At 33.7% G+C, this 25878-nt stretch overlaps 1 protein-coding gene across 1 annotated transcript; it reads left to right on the forward strand.

Annotated features, from left to right (window-relative positions):
* The first annotated feature begins 8096 nt into the window (after positions 1-8096).
* On the forward strand, positions 8097-18367 carry LOC129882701 (ABC transporter C family member 5). The gene is made up of 12 exons (XM_055957117.1): positions 8097-8288; positions 8420-10733; positions 10858-11178; positions 11259-11345; positions 12525-13220; positions 13371-13535; positions 14930-15224; positions 15607-15818; positions 16479-16784; positions 17201-17264; positions 17383-17622; positions 17823-18367. Exons 2-12 carry the CDS (start codon positions 8637-8639, stop codon positions 17933-17935), a joined length of 4596 nt encoding a protein of 1531 aa, XP_055813092.1. The 5' UTR covers positions 8097-8288; positions 8420-8636; the 3' UTR covers positions 17936-18367.
* The last annotated feature ends 7511 nt before the right edge of the window (positions 18368-25878 follow it).

The following is a 25878-nucleotide window of genomic DNA, read 5'->3' on the forward strand; positions in this document are numbered from 1 at the left end:
AATTTGTTCTCCAAGAAAAATGCATTTACCACACTTTTATATGTTCATCACTGATTCTAAAGCATAAGCAAATGTATGCTGAAAAATGAACCTTAACAAACCTCATGTGCTGTTGGAACTTGGAAGAGATTGCAAAAAAAAATAAAAAATTGCTGTTTTACTTTTTCAGCACTCACTTTTGAGAATTATTATTAATATTAGATATTTAAATATGCTTCCTCCATTTTAAAATAATTGAATTGTTATTGTATTTTTAAGTATTTAAAATAATTGAATTATTCATTATTTAAGATAGATGTTGGAAAAAAATATAATTATCTCTCTCTTGATTGTTTAAATTAACAATTATTTTGAGACAACTAATTTTTGTATACATGACAACTAATTTAGAACGGATGGAGTACATTTTAAAACTCTCAAAAATCCATTCTTTTGAGCTATAAAAAAGTGTCAACGATTGATGAATATTGATAGAGAGAGTACCAAAAGACACGTTGAATTATGAGAATGAAGAAGGGTCAAAAACATTTCAAACTTATTGAGAATGACTTCTTTTTTTTAATCTCCGTTTATCTATCTGGAACCTAATTATCCTTGACATTAAATAACTTGATTTGTTTGTATTTAGTTTCTTCGACGCAAAAGCAATAATGTCTTTTTTGTTTGAAGTGGCAATTTTTTTTTAAAAAAAGTCAGTGCAAACAATTCCAATTGATTCCATATCCAGGTTCAAATAAGTTTTTTTTATCCTTTAACAAGTGATGGATTCTTAGAAATGCAACCCAACAATTACAAACAAATAAATTCCAATGAATTGAATTATTTATTATTTTTAGGGTCCAAATTAGAGGCGAATTCAAGATTTGAAGTCTCTGAATACAGCAGTGGATCGATCGTCCGTTATTCGACAGAGAAAGCAGCAAAGCGGTGCGAATCTGAGGCGATTGGGTAAGGGAGGTTGATATTTGGAGGATCCGACTCCTCTCCATATCTTATTCATATATCAATGATGCAAATTTTTAAGTAATCAAGCGTCTTAATCATGATTAAAGAATATATATTATCATTTAAATCTATCTAGTTTTAGCCATAACATAAGTCATATCACAATTTTTTAGCACCATTCTTTAAATCATTTTCGTTATTTATAGTTTTTCCATTCACAAAAAAAATGTTTAGACTAAATTTCTATTCAAAATCAACATTTAAATAAGTTATTTTACAAAAAAAAATTGTAAATTATAAAATAGAATTTATTGCATTTAGATATTAAATAAAAAGTATTGAAAATTACTTTGCCATAAGATATCAAAGAAGAATAAAGTAATTTTGTGTTAGACAATTTTTTCAAAAATAGATAGATTTTTTCAAAAAAAGAAAATGTCTATAGTTGATCGTGATTCAAGTTGTAAAACTATAGTTCTTAATTTTATATAAAAAATTTAGTGTTATTTAACTTAAGCAGTTCCATTTGTTCAATGTATTGTGTGTTGCTGTCAAATCTTTTTAAAAATCAACTATTAGGATTCGATTCCGTGACCTCACATAGAATATATGGACTCTTTGCTAGTCACACTAGAGGCTCTATTGTTTTCTCTTGGTGACACATTTATTATTAATATATTTTATAAATATACATAAAGATTTCATCAAAATTTGTATGTGGCATGACACCCCCACAGACCTTAATGGATCCACGTCTGGGTCCAATTGATGGAAGACGGAACATTTTAAATTTGAAAATCAATATTAAAGATAATTGTGGTCGATAGATTGAAGGAGGGCACACTTGGACCAATTTCAATATGTTAGGAATATATTATTATTATTTTAGTTTTTTTCTATTTTGGAAATGAATTTCAACTCACAGCTCAAACGACACTAATGATATAGCAAGTTATTGCATTTTTTATATTACCAAACGACTCCTAAACGCGTGTTTGGTTTAAGGGAAAATATTCTAAGTGAAAATATATATTTTTGAAAATAAGTGATTTTCTTACTTATTTTATTTTATGATATTTAATAAATTATTATTATTATTATTATTATTATTATTATTATTATTATATATATAGGTAAACAGTATTGGAGTTGGTATGAGGATTTGGGATAGGGGTGGAGTAGGGTGGTTTTGAAGGGTGGCGATTAGGCAAATAATTTAGAAAGTTACTTATGAAAATTTATTTTTTCTATTTTTTACTGAAGAAATTATTTTTTATATTTCTAAGAAACTTATTTTCAATGAATATAAATTTTTTCAAATATGAAAAAAAATTAAAATTAACATTTCCTGGAATAATTTTATTTGCCTAGATTTTAGTGGCTTAAGTTACTTATTATTATGTACAAGCAGGCATACTGAACATATTAAATTAGTCGAGATGCAATTAAATTGAGATTAGATATCTAAAGATATTTAGACTTATAATACACTATTATCTTAATTCAATTTTTTTTTAATATTAAAAGACACATGTTATTGAAAATTGCAGCATGGCATTCACTACTCCTATGGGGCATTATGCTTTTGTTAATTTCATCGCATGGGAATTCATTGAACGTGAAATTACTTTACCTTATCCTATTGACGGAATCAAAATAAACTAGTTCTTAAAAAAGTTGAATAATAATAATAATAGTTCTAATTTACTATTAGAACTATAAATAGGCCAAATCAAACAAATAAGTCAATAGGATCATGTCATGTGTTAAAATGACAAGCCCATTTGCTAAAGCCCACTTATATCATGTCACTTAAATCTGATTGTCCGGAGGAAAACCTGTTCTTATCTATTCTACAAATATAAATAGAAGTCCTCATAATTCAAAAAAGACATTAGAATTCTAACAAGAAGCTAGAGAAAGGTCGTGGATCAAACGCCGCAGATTTCTCTATAAGTCAAGATCAAGATCGTCTAGTTCAAAAACAAGTAAAGTTCAAGATCATCAAATCAACAAATCAAGATCAAGACCACAAGATTCGAGATCAAGCCCAAAAGTCCTTGAATTGAAGTAACAAGTCAAGATCAAATTCATCAAGTTCAACCAAATTCAATATCAAGCTCAAGAGTCATTGAATTTATATTCGAAAAGACGAATTAGAGGATACATAGAGATTGTAACACTCATATTCAAAAATCAAATACTATGATTATTGTGATATTTTCTTTTTTTGATTATTATTTTCTCAATGCGAATTTTATTATCTACACACTGATAAAAACGTTAGAGCTTAAATGATTTAGTAGGATTCAAGTATGAGAGATTGTAAAAAAAAATAAAAAAAAATGAAACAGAAATTGGCAATTGAATAGTAAGTGCAAGAAGATGCAAAGAACTAATCCCGAACGATTTTCATAAAATTAGTTTTGGAGGAAATCTATGCCCCTCCTCGCCTTACATTAAATTTTCAAAAATAATTATTTTAATCTACCATAAAATTGAAACCGTCATATAAAGCCAAAACCCGCCCACTCCAAATACGCCTTGCTCCATTATCACCCCTATATGTTAGTTAGACATATAATTAACTAGTAGAGCCGGGCAACATTTATTTTTCACTAAAACTCTTACTTTCCCCCATTTTCGGAGGAAGAAAAAATAAGCAAACATATATTAGTTAATGTAATATAATTTATATAATTGTTTAAAATTTAGATGTTTGTTTTTGTATAAATTCGTTATTTCGAGTTTATACAAAAATAATTTAATTATATAAACTCACCACAAATTATACAAACTCATGAATTATATAAATCTACAAATTATATAAACGAGTCAGCTTAAACTATAGCTACAATTCATAAATATGCAAATTGTAACTAAAAATCATAATTAAAATATTTATAGTAGTTATTTGTGAAATTTTCTAAAAATATATATATATATATATATCAACTATGGAAATTGGAATCATAACAAACTCCAAATTATTTACATGTTTTCTTAATTTCCACGTCTCCTAACCTTAAAAAAAAAGAAGAGTTATTCTAATGTAATGTGAATAGAAGCTTCAAAAGTCCCTTTTGAGTGCTTCAACTTTCAAAAAGCTCCTTTTTGCTGTCAAAACTTCGTTCGTTTTCTCTTTATAAAACAGGGATGGAAGTTTGATTCTTTGCTTCGGTTTTTATCAAATTTTGATTTAATTATTTGATTTATGATTTTGAAAATGTGCACTGAATAATAAATCGAACTGATTCGGTTTGATACGAGGACAAAATTGAAGTATAAAACACTTGAGATTTTAAATTATATTTGTCTTTGTCAAAACATTGTACCTCCAATTTACTGCTTGAAGAAGATAAAGACAAAAACAAATTCTTTTACATGATGTACATCGACAAAAATACGTTTAGGTTCTTTTGGAATTAATATTTGAAGTTAACTATTGAATTGTAAATTTGTTGTTAATTTGATTTATTCATAAATGATTTAATTTCTAGTTTACTTTTTTTTTAATTAAGGAAATACCTATATATATTATTAAAATTAATAAAAAATTGATTCTTCGATGCACCAAAGTTTCGAGACCCTAATACCGAATACCAAAACTAAAAATCGCACTTTTAAATAAACACTAATACTAAATCAAAAAATCGAATTAGTTCCATTTGATTCAATTTTTTAATTTTTCAGATTTATGTCCACCCTTAATTTAAAGGTCCTCCAAATCTTGACACGTAGAGGCTATATTTTTGCAAATGCTCATGACACATGTATACAGTAGAAACATTTTGTTAATTCAATACTTCATTTATTTTTACCTATTTAGAATTGATTTGACACATTATTTAAGAAATAATAAGTAAAATATATTAAAAATTATTATAATTAATAATAAAAAATTAAAAAATTAATTATTTTTAAATAATAATAATTATTATATAATAATAGATCAATAAAAATAAACGAATAAAATACATATAAGCTCGTTGGGACATGAAGAAGACAATAATGTTCGTAAAAGTATATTCTAAATGATGACATATTAATCATCAATCAATCGTTAACCTGGTGGGCTAACAACAATTTAACACAAACGTTGTGCTGTCGATTGGAGATAGTACGAGGTGGTTTGGTTGGTGAGATATACTATTATAATAATAATAATAAAAAAATACGAAATTATTTCATTTTATGTTTGGTTGAAGTTTGCACCTTACTTTGTAATTTTATGTATGTAGAGTGTGTATTAGTACTCCTCTGATCACTTTTATTTGTTTATTATTTTAAAAATATAATTTTTATTTTCGATTGTCATTTATAATATATCAAAAAAAGATTAAAAAAAATAATTCATATTTTATTTTTGGCATTATTTATTTATTTTTCAAATTATTTTTCAAGATTCAATACTAACATCAATTAATACAGATAGTTTGATAAAATAGTCATATAAATCATTATTTTTTTAATAATTATGTCAAATCCAATCGTGACAAGTAAAATTAAACGGAGGAAGTATAAAGGAAATGTTTTCCTGAAAGCTACTATTTTTTCTAAAAATAAATAAATGAGTTTCTTACCTATTTTTTAGTATTTGATAATTAATTAAGTAAGAAATATATAATTCAAAAGCATTTATATGCAAAAAGCGGGATGGAGTGAAAAATTGAGGTGGAGGTGAGGGCTGGAATAGTCAAGAGACGGAGGTTGGAGACGTTGAATGAGTGTAGAGGAGACAATAAAATTAAAAATCATTAATAAAACTTATTTTTCTATTTTTATTATTAAAATCAATTTTTCATTTCTACAAAAAAATATTTTTATGAATCAAACATAAAAAAATTTAAAAACATTTTCCTCCGTATCAATAGTTTCATTGACCATTGCAGTTGAATTGAAAAAGAAAGAAGAAGATAGTGAAATGTGAAAAAATATCCAAAAAAAAGAAGAAGGAAGAAGCATAGTACTAGTGGTCGCCTGGTCGGTGCGTGAGTTAATATCGTACCAAACCATTACGAAAGGCAAAGGCGGTGGTCCTCTTTAAATAAATTACCATACTCATCATTTTATTTGATGTGGTATCATTTGATTTGATATATTTTTAAAAAAAGAAATTAAAATTTGTGATTCAAAATTATTTTAATATATTTGTATGATTATAAATTATTTTTATTAAAAATTAAAATAATATTTTTTTGAATCGGACTTAAAAAAAAAAAGGAGTGCAGTATAAATTTGGACGTCACTCAACTCTTCCTATCAAAATCAAAATTCTAAATTGAAGAATGGAGAGCATAACAATTTATTTTTCGTATGTTTTACTAAGGTACCTTTTTTGCTTTCCATATGCTATCACACTCACATTCACGTCACCAATCCACAAACCTCCACAACCCTGACCTAGAAAGCACCCTGTCATTATAAACTTTATTATATTACAACCAATGACGCGGATTCAGGATTTTAAATAAGGGGTTCAAAATTTAAATAACTAGACATATGAACTAGTCGAAGGGGTTCGACATGTATTTTATATACATAAAAAATTATTTTAACCATATATAATTAGTATAATTTTCTGCCGAAGGGGGTTCGGATGAAACCCCTCGGCATAAGGTGGATCCGCCCCTGATTACAACAACCGTATGGTCAAAAACTATTTCCAAAATAAGTATTACTACCACCTATAAAGTTTTTGCGTGCTTCAAAATAAGAAAAAATAGACCAATTTTACTGGTAAACTATTGAAAATGGAGTGCATATTAGCCCATTCTCCTGGTTTTAGAGCAACCGAAAGTAGGTAAAGTATTCTTAAGTTATTTTATTAGTTACAAGTCATTTTTGAAAGAAAAGAAATATAATGACAAAGATATTTCTAAGCCAAAAATAAATAAAAATAAATTTAACTTATTTCAAATAGTTCAAAATTTCTCCAAAAGAAATTAACATATGACTGATACAAGTTTTAGTCTATGAGAAGCTTATACTATCTAATACTCCTACTATTTTATATGAAGTGAATTGAACTTGGGTATATGACATATTTTCAGAAAAATATTTATGACATGAATAAAAAATTATTTTTTATTATTATTCTGCTAGAAAATGTAAATTAATTAAGAACATTAATAAAAAAATGAATATTAATTTTTTGTCATTATCCCACTTTCATAACTCTTCAATGCTAAAATTTCCTTTCTAAGAAAAAAAAGGAGACAAGTGGATAATAAGTAGGGATATGCAAAAACTAAAAAGAATTATTAAGTTATCAATTTGGTGTTTTTGTTTTTTTTTAATATTGAGTTATTAGATAAATTGATAATTCATTGAGATTAGTAATTTATTATTTTGCTTCTATATAAATATTAAAATATTAATATCACTATCTTAGTAATTATTATTTTTGTCCGTTAATCTTCAATTCACGCTTTATAGTGACTTTGAGTTCACAAAAAATAAACTCTTTATTTGTGTTGCACTTATATAATTTTTTTCATGTTAGTTATTATTGTTGATATTTTATGAGCATTCTATATAATAACATTATTGTTCTATCATATTAAATTATTGAAAAAGTCATAAACTCGAACTGAACGGAACGATGTACATCTAATAAGTAAAAATGGTGTTAATTTTCGTGGGTGGAATAGGACGATGCAAGCAATAAATAAACAAAAGGAAAATGACAAGGTACATTCAAGAACTGAGTTTGTTTTTCTTCTTCTTAAACCCCTCTTAAGAAATGTCTATAAATCCATGTGTATTTTCCGAAGACATAATTTAATCTTTGTTTATAATAAATCATTAGGATGATCTAGAGTTTTAAAGTACTAATATTCTTCCAAATCAGAGGTACCATTATTCTCCTGTGTTTCATTGGGATAAATAATTGACCCTACCTCTTCATTAGCAACCAATTTCTTTTTTTTTATTTAATCTCTAAGGAATTCATAAACTTTACTTTATTTTTAATGAGAAGAGAGAGAGGTGATTGTTTTGTTTTGTTTTTATTCAAAATCAGAAAGAGTCCTATGAGGACTCAACCTCTTCAAAGGTAAAAATACTGATCATTACAATTCACATGTCTAATAATTCCAAACATATTTTGCTTCCATTGAATATTGTGTGAGTGTTAAAAATATTATTATATATTAATTATTAATCATGACAGAGTATGATGGATCTGTGTTTCTCTCTCTTTATAAAAACTATATAAAAAAAAAAACTCCTCCTCACTAGCCAAGTGAATTTGTATGTGTAGTAGCTACACAGTTATCCTTTGCACAATCTGTACCGGCTAGATAAAGATTCATCTTCTAAGCAAAATAACAAAAACCCAGGTCAGTTTTTTGGATTTTATGTAACCCCTTTGTTTTTCTGATTTTCAATTGTCTCTCTCTCTCTCTCTTTTTGTGTTGTTGGGTTTTGTGATGCAATATCAATCTGTTTTCATGTATTATGTGTTCTGCAGATTCCTTTCCTTCTCTCTCTCTCTCTTTCCTGGGGCTACTTGTCATCATTTAGGCGGTATGGACACCATATTGATGTTGTCCAGATGTTGAAATGCCCCCTTGCCAGATTCAATCTATATTGCTTATTACTATACAAAATACTACTGGAAAAAAGGACATCCACCTTCAAGAAATTGATCTACTGCATCATTTGCATACTAAAGATTGATACTTCCCATGATGGGTATCAATCTGTTTTTCGATACACCTACAATTTCTCCTCATTACACGGCTCCATTCTCACTTTCCACCGCTTTTCAAGGACTTAATTTCTTGGAGTTATCATCCATCTGTGTCAACTTGACGTTGTTTCTTCTGTTTCTCTTTATTGTATCTGCAAAACAGGTATATCTCTGTGTTGGTCGGGTTCGATTTCGGAAGGATGATTCCGATGCTAATTCAGTTCCTGGTAGGGGTAGTAGAGGTGATGTGGAAATACACAACATTGACATAGGTAGAGCGTTTAAAGCTTCAGTTTTGTGTAGCTTCTATGTTTTGTTTGTGCATGTTGTTGTGTTAGTTTTTGATGGGGTTGGGTTGATAAGAAAGGCGAACAGAGTGAATTGGACTTTGTTACTCTTTCCTGTAACTCAGACTTTGGCTTGGGTTGTCTTGAGCTTCAGTGCTCTTTACTGTAAGTATAAAGGGAGTTCAAAATTCTCATTGTTGTCAAGGGTGTGGTGGGTGGTGTCTTTTGTCATTTGTTTGTGTACTTTGTACTCTGATAGTAGAGAATTGGCAATAGAAGGCTCAAGCCATTTAAATTCTCATGTCTTTGCAAATCTTGCTGCTACCCCTTCTCTTGCCTTCCTCTGTTTTGTTGCTATTAGGGGTGTCACTGGTATAGAAGTAACTAGAAACTCTGATCTTCAGGAGCCACTGCTCCCTGAAGAAGAACCCGCGTGTCTTAAAGTTACTCCTTACAGTGATGCGGGTCTTATTAGTTTAGCTACTCTTTCTTGGTTGGACCCACTTCTTTCAGTAGGCGCAAAGAGACCTCTTGAGCTGAAAGACATTCCACTTCTTGCCCAAAGAGATCGTTCTAAGACTAATTACAAGGTACTAAATGCAAATTGGGAAAAATTGAAGGCTGAAGATCCTTCAGAGCAGCCTTCTTTAGCTTGGGCCATTCTCAAATCTTTCTGGAAGGAGGCTGCCTGCAATGCAGTTTTTGCAGGGGTGAACACTTGTGTTTCTTATGTGGGTCCATACTTGATCAGTTACTTCGTAGACTACCTAGCAGGAGTGGAGACGTTTCCTCATGAGGGATACATTTTGGCTGGAATATTCTTCACGGCGAAGTTGGTTGAGACCTTAACGACCCGGCAGTGGTATCTTGGGGTTGACATTTTGGGCATGCATGTGAGATCAGCTCTCACTGCAATGGTATATCGCAAGGGACTGAGGCTCTCAAGTTCATCGAGGCAAAGCCACTCTAGTGGAGAGATTGTTAATTACATGGCAGTGGATGTTCAGAGAGTAGGAGACTACTCATGGTATCTTCATGATATATGGATGCTACCTCTTCAAATCATTCTGGCACTTGCTATTTTGTATAAAAATGTTGGTATTGCATCTGTGGCAACTTTAGTTGCCACCATTATTTCCATTGTTGCAACCGTCCCATTAGCTAGGGTTCAAGAAGACTATCAAGATAAACTAATGGGTGCCAAGGACGATAGGATGAGAAAGACTTCCGAGTGCCTCAGGAACATGAGAATTCTCAAGTTGCAAGCATGGGAAGATAGGTATAGAGTAATGCTAGAGGAAATGCGGAACGTGGAATTCAAGTATCTTCGAAAAGCTCTGTACTCCCAAGCTTTCATCACCTTCATTTTCTGGAGCTCCCCAATATTTGTTTCAGCTGTTACTTTTGGCACTTGCATACTATTGGGCGGCCAGCTTACGGCAGGAAGTGTTCTTTCTGCTTTGGCGACTTTCAGGATCCTCCAAGAACCACTTAGGAATTTTCCTGACTTGGTGTCAATGATGGCTCAGACAAAAGTATCCCTTGATCGGATTGCTGGATTTCTGCAAGAGGAAGAATTGCAGCAAGATGCAACCATTGTGCTGCCTCGGGACACCACAAATGTGGCAATAGAAATTAAAGACAGTGAATTTTGCTGGGATCCATCTTCTTCAAGTCCAACGTTGGCAGGCATACAATTAAAGGTTGAAAAGGGCATGCGTGTTGCTGTCTGTGGTGTGGTTGGCTCAGGGAAATCAAGCTTCCTTTCTTGCATCCTTGGTGAGATTCCCAAAATCTCTGGTGAAGTAAGTCAAATTAAAGATTTTTCTCACTTTTTTCTTGGATTTTCAAAATATCCAATTTTGGGTTTATGGGAGAAGCTCTAATCAGCATTCTTTTATTGTGCTTTTACCTTTATATTTGTGTTAGGTTAGAATATGTGGAACTGCTGCTTATGTCTCACAGTCAGCTTGGATACAATCTGGGACCATAGAAGATAATGTCCTTTTCGGTAGCCCAATGGATAAGGCAAAATATAAGGCCGTGATTCATGCTTGTTCTCTGAAAAAGGACTTGGAGCTTTTCTCGCATGGAGATCAGACTATTATTGGTGATAGAGGCATAAATCTTAGTGGTGGTCAAAAGCAACGTGTGCAACTTGCAAGGGCGCTCTATCAGGACGCTGATATATATTTACTGGATGATCCTTTTAGTGCTGTTGATGCACACACTGGGTCAGAATTATTTAAGGTTATGCATAGCTGTTGCTTAATCATTTCAACTGCTCAATTAGAAGGAAATTTGCTGAATGTGCAATTATTTTACTGCAGGAGTACATACTAACAGCACTAGCAACAAAAACAGTGGTTTTTGTTACTCACCAGGTTGAATTTTTGCCAGCTGCTGATGTGATATTGGTAGGTGGTGTATTCTTTCACTATCTAATACTGCTGCTTGACCTGTCCGGTTGTGTGCAAAATGTTCCTCTATAGCTTGAAGGCCTCTATTGAAACTACTATCATTGTTTTGTCAAGTGTATCCTCATTTTGTCCTTTCATCATGGATTTTTATACTAATATGGCCAGTTCACAAGTTACTTGAGTCGATGGTCTATCAGAAACAGTCTCTCTACCTTCACAAGGTAGGGGATAAGGCTGTGTTCACACCACCATCCCAAGACTCACTTATGGGATTACACTGAATATGTTGTTGTTCTCAGTTCAAAAGCGAGATGAAAATTGAGGTAGACAAGGTGCTCTTTTATAATCTATGCTTGTACTAAAGCATGGTATATAGTATTTTCAGCCTCTTAAGTTAAATTGTGTGTATTTTTTTCTTCCTTGAAATTTGAAGAATGTTGAAGCATAAATTCAACTGCAAGGAAAAATGGCTTTGCTTGTATGTTTTGGCTGTTCTAAAATATGAATTGTCAAGATCAGGAAGAGTGTTTGACAGGCTTGAGGAACTAGTCATATAATGGAGCAGTATGGTTGGAGATTTACCTGTCCTTTTAGCTTCCTTTCACAGTTCTAAAGAGGCTTACACTTCCGCAATAATACGCACGCCTTAGTCCCATGCCTACACTGAAGCTCAACTTAAGCTGGGTGCTGCGTCCTCCCTGAGCTTTTTTGAGTGTCGAGTATCCAGCGCGCCTTATGAGCCTTTGACAACACTGTTTCAGATGACTTCGTAGTACCACTACCAACAGAGCAGGAAGTTCTTTCAAAAAGAGATTAAAAGTTCTGTAAAAAGGAAAATAACACCTAAACTAAGTCTCGTGTGTAATTTCTTACAACTGCTTCTGATAAGTGGTAATGTGCTGGAAATATCAACAATAATATGTTACGTTTTACATTTTAAACCATTTTCTGTTCTGGAACTCATATGGTCAAAGTGTACTTGGCATCTCTAACCAATTTTTCTCAAGTACACACATCTAAGTATACTACAATCTAAAAAGGCTTACAGTTGGACCTTTCCTTTTACATTCTAAAATAATGAAGAGAAGAAGCCATCAAACTTGACAGTCAACATCTTTTTTAATCAGTATTGGGGCACCATTAATTCCCAAATGACTTTTTAGCTTCCTTTCACAGGTCCTGAAGGAAGGTCGTATCTGTCAATGTGGAAAGTATGATGAACTTCTGCAAGCAGGGACTGACTTCAATGCTTTGGTTTCAGCTCATCATGAAGCAATTGAAGCTATGGATTTTTCGAACCAATCTCTTGAAGAATTGGATAAAGATCCTTCGCCTGATGGTTCTTCTTTAGCAACTAAAAAATGTGATTCAGTCGAAAAGAGTATTGACAGTCTTGCAAAGGAAGTACAAGAAGGTGTCTCAGCTCCTGATCAGAAGGCAATCAAAGAGAAAAAGAAAGCTAAAAGATTGAGAAAAAAGCAGCTTGTTCAGGAAGAGGAACGGGAGAGGGGAAAAGTTAGCATGAAAATTTATCTGTCATATATGGCGGCTGCTTATAAGGGCTTGTTGATTCCGCTTATCATTCTTGCACAGACATTATTTCAGGTGCTCCAAATAGCTAGTAATTGGTGGATGGCTTGGGCAAATCCACAAACTCCAGGGGACAGCCCTAGGACGACTAGTGTGGTGCTTATTGGTGTTTATATGGCCCTTGCTTTTGGAAGCTCATGGTTTATCTTTATTAGGGCAGTCCTGGTTGCTACATTTGGTCTAGAGGCTGCACAAAAGTTATTTTTGAAAATGCTGAGAACAATCTTTAGGGCTCCGATGTCTTTCTTCGACTCCACACCAGCAGGGAGGATATTGAATCGCGTATGTCCAAGTATTGTTATTGCTTAACATTCGTTTTAACACAATCCTCTGCTTACTTGGCTTTTCCATGATTTTCCTTCCTTGCCTTCTTTATTGCCCTATTTTTTTGGGTAGAGCAATTTGTTCTAAGGGATTCTTATGATTTACCAGGTGTCGATTGATCAAAGTGTGGTTGATCTTGATATTCCTTTCAGACTTGGAGGCTTTGCTTCAACGACAATTCAGCTTATTGGTATTGTTGGTGTCATGACAAAAGTTACCTGGCAAGTTTTACTACTTGTCATCCCGATGGCGATTGCTTGTCTATGGATGCAGGTAACTAACGTGACAGACCATTTTTAGATTTGAACATGAGTTCTGCAAATCCTTTGCTTAGTTTATACATCGAAAACTCACGAGATTATCAAATGATATAATCTGTTTCTCTCTCTCTCTGTCTCATATTTACTTTCCTTCAATGTGCTAGTTCATCCTAAAAGTTCTCTTCCATCGACTAATACAATGTAAAAGTAGAACATCCTTGGCTCAATTTTGGAGGTTCTTTGACAAGGAAGGTATTGGTGAGATACTTTTATACTTCTAATATTCACTAGACATGTGCGCGACATCTCCTTAATATTTAACACAAAAGGATGTGTTTGTTAAGTGTTTTGTGCAAGAGTTTCAAACATATTATAATTTGAGGTTCTAGTTTAAAGATTGAAAATTTAATCTTATCAAGTTGTTTATAAATATATCTTCAAATATATTTGACAACTTTAATATAATATAAGAGAAAACTTCAATTTTCATATGATAATTGAAATAATTGAAAAAAAGATAGATTGTATGGAACTATGTGAGAATGAGAAGTTACTGGGCCCGCTTCAAGAAAAGATAAAGCACTACATCTCTCCTTGGACACGAAAGGAATTAAACAAAAAATTTGTGGCTTTCTGCCCAAAAGGAAAAAGATACACACATCACAAGATCCAGTACAACAGACCTAAAGTTCAAAAATCGCGAAATATTGTTATTCCCTCTTATAAGAATTAGTAATTTGTGTAAACTTAAACCAATAACATCTAATCCTTGGTTATCAAAGAAAGGACATAATCCTTAATGTGGAGTGTTCTCTTGAAGAATTCTTGTTTTGGGGGTTTGTTAATCTTTTAGTGCTGAAAATGTTTCATCAACAAACTATATTTGACCCCGATTTGGGGAAGCATATATGTCCTTTAGGATGCTAGTTTGCTAGAATTCCACCAACTCCATCTCTGTATACTTGCTTCCACCAACATGAGAATACTACTTTCTAGGTTGCCCTTTTAGATTATATTTCGTTCTCTAAAGATAACTTTTCTGCTTATGAAATTGGTTTTGCAATTACTTGCAACTATTTGTAGTCATATAAGATTATTTTCCTAGTGTTACTATCTAGTTGGGTAGCCAAAGTAATTGAGGACATTTGGTGCGTAATTGGACTTTTAAAGACTGCTTTTCGAGTTTTACCACAACTTGAACCTTCTGTTAGAATATTACTGGCAAAATATATATTTGTTCTCCAATCCCCTGCAGAAGTTGAAATAGTTCATACATTCAAGTTATGGACTCACAATTCTGCGTCCTCGAGTTTCCAACTGATTAGTTTTAATGAGATTTCATGTACTTAGTATCATTTGAACATAAAAAGTGGAAGGGTAAAAGTATTTGTGGTAAAATCTGTGCAGAAATACTATATGGCTTCATCAAGGGAACTAGTTCGCATTGTTAGCATCCAAAAATCTCCAATCATTCATCTTTTTGCTGAGTCAATTGCTGGAGCTGCAACGATCAGAGGTTTTGGACAAGAAAAGAGATTTATGAAGAGGAACCTTTATCTCTTGGATTGCTTTGCTCGACCATTCTTCTGCAGTCTTGCAGCAATTGAATGGCTTTGCCTACGCATGGAGTTGCTCTCTACATTTGTCTTTGCTTTCTGCATGATTTTACTTGTGAGCTTTCCTCATGGAAGCATAGATCCTAGTAAGTACATTATATTTATTCCATGTAATGTCCTAGTAATTACTTTATCTTTGCCAATGTGATGAAAATCTTGCTTCAAGTCTTGATCATTTGATGAAACCTTCGAGTTGATAATATTTTTGATTTCTTGTGCATTTAACCCCGTAATTATTAACAAGTAATTCATAAAACATTGAGAAGAACGTAACTCAGGCTAATCAATTCTAAATGGGAAAAGAAGAATTTTGAGTGGTGTCGCCTTATTCAGACACTAATAAAGGGGGGGGGGTGAAGATGTTGGGAACTATTTGCGAAAAAATATTTCACGAGGGGCAACTATTTTTGACTTACAGATTCATAGAATTGATATCATAATTTAATTATCATGTATCTACTCCCATAGGTATGGCAGGTCTTGCCGTGACATATGGCCTAAACTTGAATGCACGCCTGTCACGATGGATACTCAGTTTCTGCAAGCTTGAAAACAAGATTATTTCAATAGAAAGGATTCATCAATATTGTCATATTCGTAGTGAGGCCCCACCAATTATTGAACCTCGTCCCCCGTTGTCCTGGCCAGAAGAAGGAACCATTGAACTGATTGATTTAAAGGTATGCACGATTTGTATTTCTGTTGTGTGGCATACGATTTTTTTGTTTTTAGGACATCACGCTAGCGTTGAAATTCAATAATATAAAACTAATTTATGATATTACTGTGGTCTGAGTTTTTCCTCCTTTTTTTTTGGTTGAAATGTTTATCATTTAGCCTTTAATATTATGTAGTTGTATGAACAAATGAAGTTTTGGTAATGACACGTAAACTTCTTCTTTTTTTAGCGTGGAAAGCGAAAATTATATTTTTGTAAGAGTTAAATCAGATGACAAGGGAGAGGAATACTGTTGACAGTGATGTTGTCAAGCTTACAATTAACTGCAAATGTTTCATGTCCTTGCGTCTTCATATTCATTTATCCATCTTAAGGTTCATTGAATGTCAACTGTTTCAAGTCTTTATTTTCATATCCATTCACTGTCTTAAGCATGCATTTAGGGTAATTACGTCTGGATGCAGTCAAATGTCATGCCTAGTTTATGAAAATCTTAAAAAGCTAATACCACTAATGAAGTAATGATGCAAAAAGTTGTCAAACACTGTTGGATTCTGGGAATTTAACATCGGTGGAGCTCATGGAAACAACTTGTAATACGCCTACCTTCTACCCTAATATCAGGGAAGGAGAAAGCTAATGACTATTTTATTCCTCTTAGGTTCGTTATAAGGAGAGTCTTCCAGTTGTGCTTCATGGTGTATCCTGCAAATTTCCTGGAGGAAAGAAAATTGGAATTGTGGGGCGCACAGGTAGTGGCAAATCTACTCTGATTCAGGCCTTGTTCAGATTGCTTGAACCAGAAGGTGGAAAAATAATTATAGACAACATTGATATTTCAACCATTGGCCTTCATGACCTTCGTAGTCGTCTGAGTATAATTCCCCAAGATCCAACATTATTTGAAGGGACAATTCGAGACAACCTTGACCCACTTGACGAACATTCAGATCTAGAAATATGGCAGGTAATAATTGATTTGCTTTTTTCCCTGTTACCTGCACATTATTTTAGAGGCTGAGACTGTTTTTAATTAGACTGATGTGACGTTTTGAAACAAAGAAATAAAGAAGTTTTGAATTTCCAATTTATTAAGGAGATTCTCTTGTCATAGACACCAGATCAGCTATCAGAACTGTACTCCTACATTATTTTAGCTCTCATATATTTTACTTCTTAAGCTTATAGTTGTAGATTCACAGATTGTTTTAGAGTAATTTTACTTATTTCTTCCTAATCTTGATGTTGCTCCTAAACTTGACTTTCCGAAAAATTGAGTCTCTTTTTTATAAAAGATTCTTTATAAGTAGAAGCTGAAGCCATTAGTGGATCATGTCTACTTAATGACACTGACCGCAGTTTTGGTATTCCTTGTCCCTTCAGGCACTTGAGAAGTCTCAGCTTGGAGAGATTGTCAGGCATAAAGATCAAAAGCTTGATACACCAGGTATGTTTTCTGTTAGATTGGACTGAAACATGAAATACTGAGAGTGATGGGAGCCTCTTCCATGGTCTTATTTGGTTTTCTTTTGATTCTCATAAAAATATTTCGTGATGCCTGGCAGTCTTGGAGAATGGAGAGAATTGGAGTGTGGGCCAGCGACAGCTTGTATCTCTTGGGCGGGCTTTACTTAAACAAGCCAAAATTTTGGTGCTTGATGAAGCAACTGCCTCGGTTGACTCAGCAACAGATAACCTCATCCAGAAGATTATTAGGACAGAGTTTAAGGACTGCACTGTTTGTACCATTGCACATCGTATCCCCACAGTTATTGATAGTGATCTTGTCCTGGTCCTCAGTGATGGTGCGTTTTCTGTATTTCACTTGTTTTCTTGGTAGAAATGGGTGTCAAAGACTATATACGAGAAAAGAGATTTTAAAGATGATGAGTAGTGTGTGCGCGAGATTGTGATTATGTTTCTTTTCTTGTTGATAAGTAAGATGATCTGAATGCCTGTCACATTTAAATAGCTTGAGGTTGATAAAATTCAAATGCATATGCAGGTCGGGTGGCTGAATTCGATACTCCAGCACGACTCTTAGAGGATAAATCTTCTATGTTTCTCAAGTTGGTGTCAGAGTACTCATCAAGATCAAGTGGCATGCCCGATTTTTAATTTGGGTAGCAAGCCTGAAGATTTTGATGGGAAAGCAAAGAACAGCAGAATGCCAGAGGAAATATGAACTGGCTAGCACCCCTGCTGTTGCCTGCTTCATTGGGCTAGAAGAACGATAAATGTTGAAGGGGTATCTGCAGTACAAGCAGCACACGGGAGCTCTATGTTGAAATTAGTTTCTGCGGTAGAGGCCATGCTCAATTCTTCTGTAGGTATGATGGGAATTCATGCATTGCCGGCATAATCTGTAACATAAAATAAGCTAGGCAGCAGAGGTTGGTAATAAGTAGGAAGAGAAGAAATCTGACGGCAATTTGTATCTGACATGAATTAATTTTCAGGCGAAGCAAATTTTGATTGTATTTCTGATACTGTAGAGGACTAACTCAGCTTTAGTGCCTACTTTCCTCAAGAACAGACTACTTTGAAATATGTCACCTTTCCAGATTTACTTGCTTTGCAGTAGAGCAGGGGCAAATTAGTTTGTTTTCCTCTCTTTCCGTTTTCTGCCAAACGTAAATATAATTCAGTCCATGTAAATTATTTAAATAGACGAGCTTCAATTTATCAAGCGACCCTTATTAATTTTGAGTGACCAATCCCCAAGTATCGTTGTTGCATTTCATGAAGCATGCCTTGGGCAAGAACAACTTGAGATTGTTGTTGCATTTCATGAAGCATGCCTTGGGCAAGAACAACTTGAGATTGTTGTTGCATTTCATGAAGCATGCCTTGGGCAAGAACAACTTGAGAAGGTGATCACACTCTATAACAAGTTTTCGTAAAGAATGTGCAACATATTTTTGAAGTTGGTGATGCTCAAGACCTCATAATACGCACAAAACATTACTTAGGATTTGTACTAATCTACCAATCTCCCTCACTTGTAAAGCATTTGATTTATTATCATCACTATTGTATAACTCACACTTGGTAACAAGCAAGCACCTATGTTTTTAGTCTGATTGCTCGACAGCTTTACTAGATAACAATTTCTTTACTTTTTTGTCATATTGCTTACAGTTTCTTCTTTCTTATTATCTTAATTAATTAATTGGGTCTTTAAGCATCAAAAATATGCATTTCATCATTATAATTTAGGGGTAAAGAGTTTAGAGGACAAATATTATTTTGATCTATTAATTACTAACATTGCTTTGCAAGTAAATTCAGTTCAGCGGGAACCGTTGTCGATCCATAACAACTACCAGTCCACAGGATTAAATTACAACTTACATTAATGGGATCCAAAACAATGACATGACAAAGGATGAGATCGAGTTGGTGCTAGTCGAAAAAATTCATGCGCAAGTCTTTTCAATTTAAAATAACATCATTTGAGAAATTAAAATTGAATCATGAACACACTCTTCAAATCCACAACCTTTCTTTTAGAAGAAAATACACAAGGTAAGAAATTTCATTCATGCATATCATATGAGCAACCACGAATATTTTATCTATAAAATCTCTAATGCACATAAGAAAATAGTTAATCAAGGTGACACAAAAAATAGTGTAGTTCTCCATAATTTTAGTGTCAAGGAAAATGTCGACATGTCCTAACCACCGGGCACGGGCTACAAATGTAATGTCCTTAAAAATGGAAATCAAAATTTTGGCCAGTGGGCTTAAGTTCTACATGCCTAATATGTATCATAAATTATTGAAAAAATGACATAAATACATAATTTAAATTACCATAATCTCTAAAATTCCCCACTATTTAATTTTCTTACAGAAATCCCTTTGTTCTCTATCTCTCTCCCTCAAACTCTCCACACACATCGCTTAACTTCATCAATTTCAAATTCCAAAAAAGGCAGAAGAATTTCTTCATCATCTTTTTTGTTTTCAATATATCAAAATTTTAGATTCCAAAGGGCTCAGGTTAAGCAGGACCAAACCAGAGTAATTTGGAGTGCAAATTTGGTGGTGTGGTAGATGAAGCAGATGCGGAAGTGAGGCTTGCCACACAACCTATTCCCAAGAGAGAAAGTTTTAAGTATCTTGAGTCCATACTCCAGAATATAGAGGCAGATTCAGGATTTCGAGCCTCTGGGTACCAAATAGACTTATCGATTAAATTAGCTTTAGGTTCGATAGGGTGACAAGGCAATGACAAGTTCTAACCAGAAAAATCCTTATCTATTACTCCAACTATTTTATAATCAACTTTATGACAAACTCATTTTCTATTACAAAAAACTCATATTCTCCTGACTAAGAATCCATTTCTTGTCTGATACATTTAAACATGCTTCTTTCTTCACCAAGAAGGTCCAATCAACCACATTAAAATATCATCAATAGGGTTTTATATTTCATTTAGGTCATGTGATTGTATTAGGAAGTCCATAAAATATGTAAAAATATGTAGTTGCGAGCCTAGTAACTAAAACAAATTATTCATTTTTTCGATCTATGTGAAAAATCAAGCAATAACATATGAATAGTAATAAGATGAAAATTTATGTATTGTATATACTACAAATTCACACTGCACATTCGACTAAGATCACGAAGTGAACAAAGTTAAAACTTTCAATAATATTACTAGTATCATAAATATCCACCATTTATTTACAATTGTCCTAGACGAATTTTCATATTCTGAAAACGGCCAATAATGACATAATTACTTACATTTGGAAATACATCACGCTCTATGTAGCACACTAAATAATCATTTAAATATATTGATCATTAATGCTATTCCGCACTTTATTTTTTATGTGCTTCATGGATGAGAATGCTCTCTCTACAGTCGTCGTAGCAACAGGGCAAAATCAAAGTCAACTTCACAAGTAAATAAACAAGTGAATAAGTCTCCACAAGATTTGCCTCAACTAATGCCTTTGTTAAATCTCGAATTCCTTGCAAGTTGGAGAACTTGGGATTACCACTTCGCATAAATAATGAAAGTATCGAGTTGGTAACTCAAATCTCGAATTTTTCCATTGTCAAACTCACTTGGATAACACTTTGCTAAAGAAGCAAATCACTACTCACTACATCAAAACGATCATTAAGCTCTTGAAGTTGCACATCAATGACCGCAAAAAAGACTTCAACATGCAAATGGTGTGCATAAATGACACCCGAGGATTTATGCTTTGACTTTTTGAGAAAATAAGACTCATCCAACTTGGGAATTAAGATATCATGCAAATCACAAAATGAAAAAAATATCATCCAACAAAGATTTCCATCTATTTTCCTCATATCTTGCAATTTTTTCTTTGCAATATTAAGAAATTTCACGGCATTAACAATATCTTGATCTATTTTTTTGTAAAATCTTGCTCAGCTCATTTGACATTGCCAACACTTTCAACATCAAGTGAAGCATAAAAGTAAACTTGAATGTTTTAATCTTTGTCAAAAGATATTCCACTTGATGTGGAACCTTCAAGTTCAATCACTTCAAGCACATGAACAATAGATGAAAAAATAACAATAAAGTTGTCTAATGTTTTAAAATGTGATCCCAACGAGTATCACCTGGTTTTTAAAGTCCACATTCTTGTTGTAATCCTTGACCTTTATGAACTTTACCAGATTCAAACAATTACTCTAACTTTTTGGCTTGATGATGACGAAGTAAATCTCTACTCTTGAAAGATACTCCAACAACATTCAACATATTACTAATATAATAAAAAAAGTCTTCAACATCCGAATATTTTTTAGCAATAGCCATAAGTGTTAGTTTCAATTGATGAACAAAGTAATGAATATAATATGTTGTTGGACTATCTTTCATAATCAAAGTTTTGAGGTCGTTTATCTCTCCTTGCATATTACTAGCCCCATCATAATCTTGTCCACATATTTTGGATGGACTTAGTGAGTGATCGAAAAGCAAAGAATAAATTTCTTTCTTCAATGAGCATGTTGATGTATCACTAACATGGACAAGACCGATAAATCATTCAGCTACATCACCATTCTTATTAACAAAATGCAAAACAATAGCCATTTGTTCTTTGTGTGAAATATCTTTGGACTTCTTATTTAGTTTTGATAATCAACAAATTATGGGACCTGATATACGGATCTGATCCCACGAATAAGTCTAGTTGCAGACTAGCCAACTGTAAAGCTGTCATCCTCTTTTGTGGTTAGTAGTCAAGCTCAATCTGAAAAGTCTCTATCTGATGACGAAGGGACGAATACTTCCACTAATCAACACCCTCAAAATCATACAAGGTGGAAGCATCAATCTTCTCATTCCTTGGATACTCTTGTCTCACCTTTGGATTTTGGAATGCATACCAGGTCCAAGACTAGAAATCTAGTGGCGTTTTCAGCATTCTTGTCTACCATTGAGCCTAAAAATGTGAAAGAAGCTCTGAAGGATGCTAATTGGGTAAAATCCATACAAGAAGAACTTCATCAATTTGAGAGAAGTAAAGTATGACACCTGGTCCCTCATCCCTCTGATAGAACCATTATAGGAACCAGGTGGGTGTACCGCAATAAAATGGATGAAAATAGAGTAATAACCAGGAACAAATCAAGGTTGGTAGTTCAGGGATACAATCAAGAAGAAGGAATTGATTATGATGAAACATTTTCTCCAGTCGGTAGGATGGAAGCAATTAGAATTCTGATTGTATTTGCTACATTTATGGAATTCAAATTATTTCAAATAGATGTCAAGAGTGCCTTTTTGAACAGATATTTGAAAGAAGAAGTATATGTCAAACAACCTCCTGGTTTTGAAGATGTCGATCGTCCAGATCACGTGCTCAAGCTTGACAAAGCACTCTATGGTCTGAATCAGGCCCCAGGACCTGGTATGAGAGGTTGTCAAAAATTTTACTTGACAATAGATTTAAGCGAGGAAAGATTGATAACACACTCTTCCTAAAGGCAAGAGGAAGAGGCCTGCTGATTGTTCAAATTTATTTAGATGACATAATTTTCAGAGCCACTTCAAGCTCCTTGTGCAAGGACTTTGCTACCCTTATGTCAAGTGAATTTGAGATGAGCATGATTAGGGAATTAATATTCTTTTGAGATTACAAATAAAGCAATCATCACATGGTACTTCCATTTGCCAAGAGAAGTACATCAAATATCTCCCGAAGAAGTTTCACATGGCAGACTCAAGACCAATTGATACCCCCATGGGAATAAATTCAAAACTTGATGTTGATGAACCTGGTCCTGCAGTCAATGAAACCATGTACAGAGGAATTATTGGGTCTCTATTATATCTGATGGTGAGTATACCTGATATTGTATTTAGTGTGGGAATGTGAGCACGATTTCAGGCGTGTCCAAAAGAATCCCATTTGAAGGCTGCAAAAAGGATTCTAAGGTACTTAAAGGGAACTGAGGATCTGGTCCTATACTATCCGGCTGGAGACTTTTTAAATCTTGTGAGATATGCTGAAGATGATTATGCAGGGTACCTGATTGATAGGAAAAGTACCTCAGGAATGGCTCACTTTCTAAGATCCTCCCTGATCTCTTGGGGTACCAAGAAATAGAATCAGTTGCTCTATCCACTGTAGAAGTTGAGTATATTGCAGCTTCCCCTTGTTGTGCTCAATTGTTGTGGATCAAACAACAGTTGAAGGATTTTGGAGTACTAAGTGATACTATTCCATTTATGTGCGACAATACAAGTACTCTTTACATGTCCAAGAATCCGGTACAATACAAGAGAGTGAAACACATTGATGTGAGACATTATTTTCTAAGAGATAATGTTGAGAAAGAAAATATATGTGTGAAATTTTGCAAGACTGAGGATCAAATTACTGATATCTTTACAAAGGCATTGAGCAGGGACCTAAAGCTTGGAATGATCAAACTAAACTGACCAACCGAGTGAATCACTCACTCCCTCTTATTGACTAGATCTAGGACACATGTATCCTTACTCCTACTATATACATGAAGTCTAAATTTAGTTTTATACCTATGTAGGTATACACCCATGGTTGATCAAATGAAGGGAAGAAAATGGCAGGATAGATCTAAATAATCGACATTCAAACTTGAGAAGGACTATGTCCTTACTCACAAGTTAGCATTCTATATACTGATTTTGAACTGCGTTTTAGAAAATGCCAAAATTGCCACGTGTCAGACACCCTCTTCTGATTTTCTTTCTTTTCAAAACTAAATACTCAAGCGACTCTACCATACGGACCACACACCTCTCTTCACTATTATTATAACCCCTGTCTATTTTAAATTCTCGCCTATTCTCTTTCAAATCTTTCTTTTTCTCTTCCTCAGATCAAACCCGCCAAATCCTCTCAAAATAAATAATTCCTCTTTCATCTTTTTGTTTCTCCTCGCAAAATATGTCTAGCGATCCATCACCCTCAAAAAAAATCTCAATGTTTGAACCTAAGACTCACCCTCAAACTCTGATAAATGAGCCTTTGCCGGAAACTGAAATTACTCATTCCTCGAGTTAAATTCCTGTCATATCTTGCATATATACATCTCTCCCATCCTCTCCTCCATATTAAATCACTTCCACATGTTCTCCAACTCTCATGATCTCTAAATCTTAAGAATCGTCTCCCCATGATACCGTTCATTTTGTGGATAGGCCTAATTTTCACTCTCCTGAGAATGAACCTTTAGTTGATAATACTTCTTCATCTCAACCTAGTCCAGTGTCCTCAAATATTTCTGAATGCCATTTTGATGGAAATTTTCCTGTTGAATGCACTTTTGGGTCAAACATACTAGCCGTAGGAGAGGAATGGGTTGTCCAAAGTCTGGCTGAGATGAGAGGAGATAGAATCAAACCGCTTTTTTCTGATGAGAAACAAAAATCACCAGATGCTATTGTCTTTTACTTGGAGCCTATCTTCTACCATACCCCTATGCAAGTGTTGCCAAGGGCACCAATTAATGAATAAAAGAAGGATGAAGATGAGATGCCTCTTCGAACCAGGTTTGTAAGGAAAACTCAGCACAAAGAAAGAATAAAAGACAAAGGGAGTCCAATTCATCAAGAAACTATTGTGAGTGATTCATTAGGTGGAAAAATTAGGGTTCCAGAAAAAATTATAGTCTCCAAAAAATTAGTGGAAACGTCTAAGAAAGGAAAGGAAGTCATTTCTGAGCTTCCTATAAAAGCTACTCGGAAGAAGCTACTTAGTGATGTCATTGAGACAAGTAAATCAAAGACCTTGCAGCAAAGGGAACTACGACATCAAGCAGTAACTAACAAGGACACTATTCCAGATGATCATATAATTGATATGTCTGCAGTTGCTGAGGATAGTAATATCATTTCTGATGACGTGATTGTTGCTACAAAAAAAGAAGGCGTGAGGTGCCAGTTGTTGTGTCAAAATGGGGGGAAAAGAAATGCAAAAAAACTGCTAAGGGAAAGAAACCTGTCAGTGTGGAGCCATCTGCTCTTGAAAAGGGACCAAGTCCACCCAAAAGGCGAAAAATGCAAAAATATTTTGAGCATGGCTAAGAGAATCAAAATTCTGCTCACTTAGAAGGTGTTGGGTGGTAGAGTTTTTGATCCAGAAATCTATGATCACCTAGGGATAAAGGACCTGGTTGATGCAGTTGAGATTCAAGGGTGGACGTCTCTACAAGTGGCTTGTTCCCACTCTTCATGAAAAGGAGGTACGTGAGTTTTACTGTATCGTGTTCCACCTTTCTGAAGAAATTTTGAGAAACATTCTTGGAGTTCCAAGGGAGAGAGTTGCCTCTATGAATAAAGCAGTTACCTCACCCAACTTTATCCTTGAGGCTAGTAAGTTACCAGGTCTGAGTGGCGCAAGTGTCCTTAAAAAGTTTTTGAAAAGCCAATATCAACTCTACTTTGAGTTTGTGAACAAGGTTCTTCTGCCTAGATCAGAAAGGAGAATGGTTGCATTTTCAGTTGACTTGTTTCTGATGGAAACACTTAGCAAACTTGAACCTATTAACCTTCCCGCCATTAT

The sequence above is a fragment of the Solanum dulcamara genome, chromosome 3 (genome assembly GCF_947179165.1).
Source record: "Solanum dulcamara chromosome 3, daSolDulc1.2, whole genome shotgun sequence".
In the NCBI taxonomy this organism is placed as follows: domain Eukaryota; kingdom Viridiplantae; phylum Streptophyta; class Magnoliopsida; order Solanales; family Solanaceae; genus Solanum; species Solanum dulcamara.

Coding starts and splice junctions, on each gene's coding strand:
- LOC129882701 (XM_055957117.1), top strand. CDS start 8,637: ATGATGGGTATCAATCTGTTTTTCGATACACCTACAATTTCTCCTCAT. Junction 11,179..11,258: donor CTGGGTCAGAATTATTTAAG/GTTATGCATAGC, acceptor ATTTTACTGCAG/GAGTACATACTAACAGCACT. Junction 11,346..12,524: donor CAGCTGCTGATGTGATATTG/GTAGGTGGTGTA, acceptor TTCCTTTCACAG/GTCCTGAAGGAAGGTCGTAT.